Source organism: Hibiscus syriacus, unplaced genomic scaffold, assembly GCF_006381635.1.
Source record: "Hibiscus syriacus cultivar Baekdansim isolate YM2019G1 unplaced genomic scaffold, ASM638163v2 tig00110833_pilon, whole genome shotgun sequence".
Classification (NCBI taxonomy): Eukaryota; Viridiplantae; Streptophyta; class Magnoliopsida; order Malvales; family Malvaceae; genus Hibiscus; species Hibiscus syriacus.
The window spans coordinates 1,974,972-1,985,290 of NW_024062884.1; the positions used below are offsets into that span (position 1 = coordinate 1,974,972).

General features: G+C 33.8%; 2 protein-coding genes across 2 annotated transcripts; one reads left to right on the plus strand and one right to left on the minus strand.

Annotated features, from left to right (window-relative positions):
• Positions 1-829: 829 nt before the first annotated feature.
• Positions 830-5,587, plus strand: LOC120143002 (peptidyl-tRNA hydrolase 2, mitochondrial-like). The gene is made up of 8 exons (XM_039157434.1): positions 830-938; positions 2,528-2,762; positions 2,873-2,931; positions 3,715-3,774; positions 3,877-3,946; positions 4,502-4,571; positions 5,330-5,356; positions 5,435-5,587. Exons 2-8 carry the CDS (start codon positions 2,559-2,561, stop codon positions 5,482-5,484), a joined length of 540 nt encoding a protein of 179 aa, XP_039013365.1. The 5' UTR covers positions 830-938; positions 2,528-2,558; the 3' UTR covers positions 5,485-5,587.
• Positions 5,588-7,411: 1,824 nt separating this feature from the next.
• Positions 7,412-10,013, minus strand: LOC120143000 (binding partner of ACD11 1-like). The gene is made up of 5 exons (XM_039157433.1): positions 9,907-10,013; positions 9,230-9,333; positions 8,966-9,041; positions 8,155-8,235; positions 7,412-8,063 (listed from the first exon to the last, which is right to left on the minus strand). Exons 1-5 carry the CDS (start codon positions 9,910-9,912, stop codon positions 7,518-7,520), a joined length of 813 nt encoding a protein of 270 aa, XP_039013364.1. The 5' UTR covers positions 9,913-10,013; the 3' UTR covers positions 7,412-7,517.
• Between the last annotated feature and the right edge of the window lie 306 nt (positions 10,014-10,319).

The window sequence follows — 10,319 nt, forward strand, 5'->3', positions numbered from 1 at the left end:
AAAAAGAAAGAGCCTCTAACGTCGAAGAAAGACGTCAGCAAGAGTATACCACCACTCCCATAAACACTTTAGATAGCATAACCTCTCAGATATTGAGCACAACGACGACACATATTACATTTTGAATGATTGATGAATTTTTTTAACAATCATAGTAAATTAAGTACTTAAAATAATAACGATCAAAACATTAAACACATATTTTAAAACCAAAAATACTTTAAATACCTAAATGGATTAAAAACTATAATTTTGTTCTTATTTTTTTATTAACCCTTTTTTATTGGCATAATAATAAAATTATCATTCAACGTTTGTACAAATTATAGTTTTACCGTTATCATTTTTTGGAGCATTTTAGCCCCCCCAACGTTTTATTTTGGAACAAAATGTCTTATGGATAGATGTAAATCGTTAGTTGACTAAAGATCAACATTTTCTATAGATGTGACAAGTCCACATGTGATACCACATCATCAAAAAATATTTTTACACGTTTATATGTAATTAATTATAATTATAATTAACTCTAAAAATATTTTTTTTACTGAAGTGACATCACATATGAACTTGTCACGTTCATATGAGAAACATTGACAATTAGTCAAATAACAATTTTTATCAAACTAAGGACATTTTGCTCCAAAATAAAACATGGGCTAAAATACTAAAAAAAAATAGGGAGAAAGAAAATAGGGCTAATATGTCTATTTGAATAAATATTGAGGGCTAATTTTGTTATTATTCATTTATTATTATTATTTTGGTTGTTCTTTTTCTTCCCTGTTGATCGGTCGCTCACAGCCAATTCCCCCCACCCCTCTCCAACTTTAACCCTTGCTTTGAACCCAAACGTAAAACCCCAAAGAAACTGTTCTTCCCATTTAACCCAAAGTCAAAAACTTCAAGATCCAACTCTGACCCACAGCTTCTAATCGGTATAGTTTCTCTATTTCTTTGTTCTTTCCCCGTTAAATTTTCTCAATGCCGTTGATTGTGGAAGTGTTTTCTTTAGTAATGAATGTCTAGTATAGGGCTGTAAATGAGACGAGACGGATCGCGAGCTATTCGAGATTAACTCGATCAAGGCTCGATAAATACTCGGATCGAATGGACTCGACTTGAACTCGAGTTCGACTCGAGTTCTTAACGAGTTGAAACGAGCTACTCGATATTCGACTCGAAAAGCTCGTGAGCAGCTCGAAAATATAATATATCAAGATTTTATTTAAAAAAATTATTTAAAAAAATAAAATAATAATAATAATAATATTTATGTATTGATTTTTTTTTAAAAAACCTATAGTAAGATTTCATGTATTTAAGGTTCATGTTCAAATTTGAGGCTTTAATCGAGTTAAGTTTAAGAATTTTTTTTCATTTCGAGCCTTTTTCGAGCTGCTCACGAGCTTCAGTTCAAGATTTTTAGTTCGAGTCGAGCTTGAAAATTTTAAGCTCGCGAGTTTTCGAGTCGAGTCGAGCTCCATTTCAGAGTTTTCGAGTCGAGTCGAGCTCAGCAATACTCGAGCTCGACTCGGCTCGTTTACACCCCTAATCTAGTATAAAGTTTGGAACTTGCTAGTTTGATTGCTATTAATGTTCTGAAGCCTCAGTGTCTGAGAACCTTATTGAATGAAAATTAGGTGTTTGGGTGTTTAAATTAATTGGATCAATCACGTTTTACATATTTCGAGTTATTTTGTTTGATATCGGCTCTGGCTTCAGAGTTTAAAGTTCTGTTACTTTTATTTATTTGATTTAGCTATTGTTTGGTTGTTGTTTTCCCCTCATTTTTGGAAGCAGAAAATTTAGAAATGCATGATTATACCATATATTGAACAATAATTATGCTAGAATTGGTGCTAACCGTTAATTGTTTGTTCCTTTTCTAATTAATTATCATTTCGCCTTTTACCATTTACTTTTACATGTTAGCACGAATGTCATAGCAAAGCCAGAAAGCAGATTATGAGACCACCAACTAAATGGGGTTAGTTCTGCTGTGCGGCAGCTTAATATAAGGCGGATTTTAACTGAAAATGTTATCATGTTCAAAGTAAAAAGTTATGCAAATTTGTAACATTTTTTATTGCAACCGGCAAGTTATACAACCGAAAAAGTTATACAAATTTGTAACATTTTTTGTCGCAACCGAAAATGTTACCTTATGTTACGAAGAAGGTAACATTTTCGGTTTCAACCTAAAATATTACTCAGCCCAATATAGAAAATTACTCTCTTGATAAGATTTTCGGTTGCAACCGATTTTTGCCCTTTTTTAGCCTTATATTAACAAGTTTTATTGTAGAATTTCGGCTAAACGGGGCCTAAATAAGCCCTTGTTGAACAACATCTATTGTTACTACTACCAATATAAGATTACTAGTTTGTTTGTTTTTGTCTCCCGTTCTTTTATCTGTATCATGATTGTAATTCTACTGAAACCTCAAGGTGGATATTTTAAATCTATTTAAGCACAGTGTGATTTTCCTTTGAGTTTTAACTGGATGTTTTCTGTGTCTCTTAGGAAAGTGGGAAATTTTCATTGGTTCTTTAAGATGGTGGATTTGTCATGGTTGAGTGCCATCCTAGTTGGGGCAGGCTGCCTTGCCTTGGGGTATTGCGTTGGTAAGTGTCATCCCACTTATTTATTTCTCTCATCGAGAGGAACTACAGATACTACAATCTCTAAATCAAATAAGAAGATCAAAGAACCCTTGGAAATCGAAAAGTTGGCTGACATTCTAGAGGATTTTAAAATGGTATTGAACTGTTTCTCTACTCTGTTGGATCGGTATTGTTATGTTACGCAAACTGTTTAATGTGAGAGAATGGAGATTGAACATCTCTGTCTTTCTTTTATCATCTTCAGGTCCTGGTTGTAAGAAATGATCTTAAGATGGGTAAAGGGAAAATTGCCGCCCAGTGCAGGTGAGCCTTGTTTTTGTATAGTTTTATTAGTTATGAAGCTTTTCATTAGACCCAACTTTTTCTGCTGAGAGATGAACTCGCTAGTCAAGCCAGGTAGTGCAGTAGATGTTCTGTTATATTAGAATGTACTTTGTGATTATTGATAGATCCTTTCCTAACCCTTAATTTTGTTGATTAGATGGGATATGCTTATTCCTATTAACTGATTATGAATATCCTTCCGAGAAAAAATAAACCGTCAAATAGAACTGACTGCTATAACCGTCAAATAGAACTCTGACTGCTATCAGTTAAATTGTAATTATATTTGAATACTTGGGGTGTGATAAGCAATTCTCAAAGCATGTCGTACTCAATAAATGATTGTAATTTTTGCACTGTATCAGTTGTGACACATTATGATTCCCATCATGGCATGGCATCTTGTAAGAAACAAAACTAGATTTAACCCATTGCGTCAGGTTATCTTTTAAGTTCCCCTTGTGCACCGTGCTGCTTCAGCCAATAGGCAGTTTCATTTCCTGCCATCTTTAAACATAATGCTGCTACTTTTCTTGTTGCTCATTCTGCCATCTTATAAGGAATTTCATGTAAATTTAGAGTCACTGATATTTTGTACTCGCTGTTAAAAAGTGGTAAACTCATCTGATGTGATTTATTAACCTCTTGTTGCATGACCCTTGATTGATTTGCACAGTTTTTTCTTGAAAAAATTTGTTCTGATGAATCCCTTTTTGTTTACTCCGTAATCCAACTTGTTTTGTTTTTCCTTTGAATGTTTAGTCATGCAACTTTGGGTCTTTACAAAAAACTCCTACATCGAGCACCAAAATCATTGAACAGGTAGAGGATTTCTAGCATTATACTATTGAAACTATTGCTTTTCATTCTATCTCTGTCCGTGTCTGTTTCTTTCATTTTTGTCCATATGTTGTTAATATGCAGGTGGGAGATGTGTGCTCAGCCAAAGGTGGTGGTGAAAATTGACAGCGAGAAAGATATGCTATTTTTGCAAGTAACCGTGATTTAATATTTATTCCTGTGCACGCCCTCTACTATTATCACCATCAACCTTGTAATTTAATTAATATGTATCAACAATTTATCCACAGAGAAAGTTTGTCAGTAGAAAAAGGCTGTGTTTCAGATGAAAGAAAGATTTTATTATGATGCAACACTTACCACTTTACTGAGTATTGGTGAAAGAAATTGGTTATTTGGTTTTGCATTTGTGGACAGTAGAAGGCAGAGCATATTTACTTGTTTATACAAAAGAGTGGCTCTATCAGATTTATCCATCTTTCTCGATTTGTGTGTGAACCATTTAATTTTTTACTTATGAACCTTGCTGTTGATAATTCTTTGATGCAAATCTTAGGACTTGGTTGATGTTTCCTTTTTTGTTGCCAAACCTGTCTCCAATAAGAGGTCCACACTTCACTTTTTTGTATGGCATCAACTACATTTTGGTCTTACTCTTCTCATTAGAGTGTCATTATTTCTAATTATATATCTCGATATTTCAATTTACATTGATTTATCAATTATTAGCTAGAATTTAACTTTTCAGGAGAGGGCAAAATCGCTAAATATACCAACGCATATCACCATTGACGCAGGGAGAACTCAGATCGCACCAAGTGAGTGGCATGGTTTATTTTCTCTCTTAATAATTTATGTCATCAAGGTTTTACTGAATCCTAAATCATCAGTTTTATAAATTGCTCAATCTCAGTTTATCTCATTATTTCTAGAAAATTTATCAATAAGTGGAAAATGGTTTACACAGCATCATCCAAACACCGTAAAATGATTTCCGTTAATTGTTTTCTAGAAAATGTAATTCATTTTACAGAAAATCATTTTATGGAATATGTTTTCAGTGAAACAGACAGTCCCTAAGGATTAAACAAGAGAAAATGTTGAAGAAGCAGATTGTAGGTTGGGATATTTTGCTATCATTGGCGTTTGTGTTGCATTTACTGGGTGGTGTTATGAAATCTCTGTTCTTTTTTTCTCTATATGATTTTCAGAACGTTGAAGACAAACTATCATTATCTTAAATCATTCATCTTATTGGGATATGTTAGCAAGGATAAGCTATGGGATCATTTTGATGCTTTTCTATGAATGTGGTTTTATTCTTTACGAACGCGAAACCTCGGAGTTATTTTTATTGTTAGAAGCAATGAGGCTGATAACTCTAGTGGTGCTGATCCAAGCTTAAAGAAAGAAATAGTAAATTGTCTAATTGTTAGGAATACATAGGTTTTGGTCATCGATTCAGACCGTTCTCGCTTCGCTGCATCACAAGCACATTCCTGCATTTAGGTTCTTAAGTGAACATTATCGGCTTTTTCTTTCTAAAGGCCTTATGTTTTAATATATGCATTTTCAGATTCGAGGACGGTGATGGCTATTCTCGGTAAGCGTCTCTTGTTCCTGCAAAACCTGTGGATTCCTTTTTCTTTTATCGAGTTCTACAATGCAATGCTCTTTGTAGGACCTATCGAAATGGTGGATGATGTAACCGGCGGACTGAAGCTATTGTAGCGGTTTTGTCCGAAAGGCCTCGGATTCAAGAACTTTGAGGAGCATCTAATCTACAAAGTTATGATTAGTTTTGCTTGAAGATATTTCGTCCGAGAAACTTATGTGAAAGATCCATCGCATACTTGGTGCTGGATTCCTGGAAACTTACTTTTCAGTTTTGTGATGATTACGAAAAGTTAACTGTTGTGAAGACGATCGGAGAATTGTTTCATAATATTCAGTGACATTTTTTGAACAGTCTGAGACCTCGGGTTGATTTTAAGGTAGAATATGTTTATAATCATTTTTAACTATTGATAACGTGCACGTATCTAACAGATACAATTGTTCGAATTCAAGACTTCAAGAGAAAACAATATTCTTTAACCACTGTGGTCACTCGAAACCGTTTTGGATGAGCAAGAGCATTTGATTGGTTGGTTGTCATTTTTGTTTTCTCATATTTTCTTAAGTCATAGGTACGAGACACTAAGAGTATTCCCCTTTCCTCTTTTTTTTAGAATTTTTCCTTCCCCTCTAAGTAAGACCAAGACTGGATTTAGAATGAGGATTAGATTTTGGATAATGTTTTAGATGTTGAACATATTACTGTTATGAACATTTTCCAGAGTTTTGTTAGACGTTTACAATGAATTTGCATTGCTTCGCCCAAAACCCAAACTTTTGCTGATAAAATACCGTATCTTGGAGAAATAATTTGGTGAACCCGAATCATCAGGTTATTTATGGTCTCAATTAACGAGATTCATCCACTTTAAAGTAATTTTCGAATTACCCGTTCCTTATTTATAAGTAAGAAAAAGGTGAAGATCCATTGTGAGAAAAATGAAATAGTAGATGTTATTGATTAGAACCATGAATGACTTATTGAATCAAACCATTTAATAATTTTTCTTCTTGTCGACATCGATACCTCCTTTTCAACGATAAAAATAACATAAGAATATTTTATTTTACTCTTCAAATATTTTTCAATTTATTTCAAATCTTTATAATGTAGTGTTTTAATACAAAAATAAGTGTTTAAATTATATCTCGAAAAACGATTTGGTGCCTAAAGGATATTTTTTTTTAAATCGATGCCTAACATTTTCTCATTTACACTTCTTGGTGCCCTTATTTTTTTTTTTAATAATAACAATATTATTTTTCTAATGAAAAAATAAATAAAACTTAATTTATTTACAAAATAACCCCAAACTTTTAATAAAATTATATAAAAAACTAAAATCTCTCGTTTCAACCTTGTTACCAATCGTCGCCGACCATCTCTGGCCACCATCATCGTTGTCGAACGATCACCCACCCGTCGCTCTTACCGTCACCCATCGATCAACCGTCGCCCTTACCGTCGCCCAAATCCCCTAAAACTCTAAAATCGCAACTTACATACCCCTAAACCTTTAAAAAGCTTAATATCCACGATGGAACGACATAGGAGCACTGACGGAACAACGACGAATATGGGTTTTGAGCAAAATTGCACGGTGATTAGAATGGTGGTCACCCTAAAAGTGTTCCGATGAAAACGTTAGACACCTAATTTTAATAAAAAATTCTTTAGACACTAAAACATTTTTCGAGATAAAATTCAAACACTTATTTTTGTATTAAGCCTAATGTAATAGATTATTTCACGATGTACTTATATTGATGTAAATAATTATATTAACTAAATATAATAATATTTCAAAATATTGATATTATAATTTATAATAAATACTTCATAATAAATATTTTTAAAACGATAATGTCCACAACAATATAAGAAAATAACTTTTTAAAAACTATTATTTAGAAAATGTCACTTTCCAAAATCCATTTTCAATAAACAAATCAACCCATGATAAACAACTTGACGTTGAATTGTTTGCAATTCAATTATTAGTGTTTAAGCCACAAAGTATACCAAACATATCAAACGGTATGTAACAAACTAGTCTACATTTTAAGTTCTTTTAGCTATTGTCCAAATCAGAGAGTCGAACTCCGACAACGAGATCCATACCTGCTATTTACAAATCTTCTGCAAATTAAAGGATTAAACCTTGTGGGGATGACGGGCGTCCAGCTCTGGGAGATTCAGACTCATCCATCCTTGCATACCCCTTCGATTTGTGCGCTTCTTCCTCCTCCGCCAACACCTTCTCCTTCGTCTTCTGGGTGACGTCACCTGCAGCTTTAGTGACCCTGTTGAATGCACCGGTGACCCACGAGGTTCCGGTCAAGACATAACGATTCTTCATTACAGCGGAACCGGCGTTGCTGACTGTCTGCTCGGCGGCTGCGATAGCGGACTTGGTCTTCTCGGAAACCTGGAACTTCTGGTCCATTTCCCTCACCTTGTCATTCACCAAGGTAGTGCCGACGCTGATTTTCTCAGTGAAACCGATCTTCTGGTCCAGAGATGCTACTTTGGCGGTGGCAGTTGATGTGAAATGATGCTTGTCATCGAATGCCTTCGCTTTGTTCACGGCGTCTTTGCCGAGAATGAAACCCTTGGCTAGCATGCTGGTTACTACATCCTCTGCCTTCTGGACAGCAGATTCTGCCTGGCCAGCATCTTTGCTCTGTGTTGCCTAAGGTAATCAAAATATTCATTCATATTAAAATCGAATCGCCATTTCGTAAGTGAAGTCAAAGCAGATTGCTACAAGTTAGCAAAATTACAGGAGTTACGGTGGCAGTAGCGGGTGGCTTGTAATCAGGAGCCAGCTCTATGGTAACAGATTGATCTACAATTGTTGCCCCCTGAAAAAAAACAACACTGAACTCTCATTTCATAAGAATGAAATTATAAATTTCCGTCCAATCAATGAACATTAGCAGCATCAGCCACAAAAGGCATTAAAAACTATCCATATATGGAACTAGATTCGGTCATTTCCTTGACATTAAACTATAAATTTAAATCAATTACCCTAAAACAAAGCATAGAGAATATTCAAAATACAAATCCAAATACTTTTAGTCAAATGCATGCAAGGATTTCATTTACAACGTTGTCAGCAAACCTACCTCAAAGGGAGATATCTTTCAGTAGCAATGGTTATTGACTTATAATTGATGAAATACTTAACAAAGAAAAAGGTCATTGGCACGGCAATCCAACAGGTAATGCATTAAAGTATTCACTTTCAAAAGCATATCATATATGAGATTCCAGAAGGGAATTATAAACAATTCATTCATTGTTTTTGGATAGTTGATTTATTTCAATATCCATGGAAAGCAGAGAGCTCATGCTTACGAAGTTTACCAGCTTTACATATTTCACTACAAATGGAAATTGAACTCATATCATATAAATATCTACCACAATATGTAGCAAATATATACATTTAATCACCATATATATCAGACTAACCATTTTCCTTCAGCCCATAGAATAAAATCTAATTATGTGATGCATGTCTGAAAAGGTGCAAATGATTAAGATACTTGATACCAAAAGCTCAAAAGAAATGGGATGAGTGCATACAGAAAGAAGAACAGCAGTCTCTGCTCCCTGTGGTTCCTTGAAAGTAACATATGCAAATTGTGACCGCTCAGTATCGCTGAAAAGGGAAAAAATGGAAGCAATAAGAAACCTAGACCAGGTAATGTTCGCAGAATTGCAGAACATCACTATACTGGAAGACGGAAGTAGTAGTTTAAACAATCATCATAAATTTTATCTGTATCCATACAGTAGAGAACTGCCCCAAAAAAATATAAGCTTAAGTATCTAATGGTAATCACTAACCTACGCATTTCGACATGTTCAATGTCACCGGAGAATGAAAAGAACTCCTTAATGTCTTGCTCAGATGCACCCAAGGAAACGTTGCATACTTTCACCGATTGGATCTGTCAAATAAAATAAGTCATACAGCCCAAAATAGGCAAAGCATATTCAATCCATCATCATTACATCCATTACTAAGAAATCATCCCAAAAGTTTTTAGTTTGAATACAATTTTTTTCATTAGGTTTCATCATCATAGAAAGGTAGCATCTTAGATTAATAATCACAAAAGCGCGTGTCCAAACGAGCAAGAGTATCCAATATTATCAAATTAAATCATGCACTGATTGTTTTCAACTTTTTCTCTAAAGCAAGCATTACTAGAGCAATACTTTACATAAGAAATTGCTAATCAACGCACAAAACGGAATCAATCAGATCCATAAGTAGAGTCACATACAAATCCAGAGAAGGTACAACCAAATTCTCTGAAGTTTCATACCTTTTGCATGAAATTGAAAAGGAAAATATTTTAAAAAAATTACGAACAAAATAACAGATATACATGTTAAAACACAGAACAAGGACAAGTTAGATCTTGAAGGTGAACTTGAAATGGAAAATTATAAAAACTTTTCTCCCCAACCAAACAAGATACTTCAAAAAAAAGAATAAAAATAAAAATTGCTCTAACCGCCATTCAGTCCCGTTTCTAGCGAAAAAGATAGAATCTTTCTTCAGCGTAAGAAAATGTTTTTCCTCTGCTGCGTTTCTAACAAAACTTAAAAGAAGGGGAAATTTCATGCGAAGATTGGGGTGATTAATATCCTCTGCGAACATCCTTAGTTTCTTACTATGGATCTATTTCTTTGATGCCAAAAGTGACATGATAAAATACACAAATGGTCCCAACTATATAATGTTATTTTTTTAATTCTTCTATTATTAAAATTTATAAAATAATTTTTGATTATTAAATATTATTTTATTGAGTTCATCTACTATTAAAAATCATAAAATGATCATTTAATTGTTCATATGTATCAAAACTATCATTTTTTGTTAAAAAATTGGTAGTCATTTGAGTTGGACATTAACATGTTAACT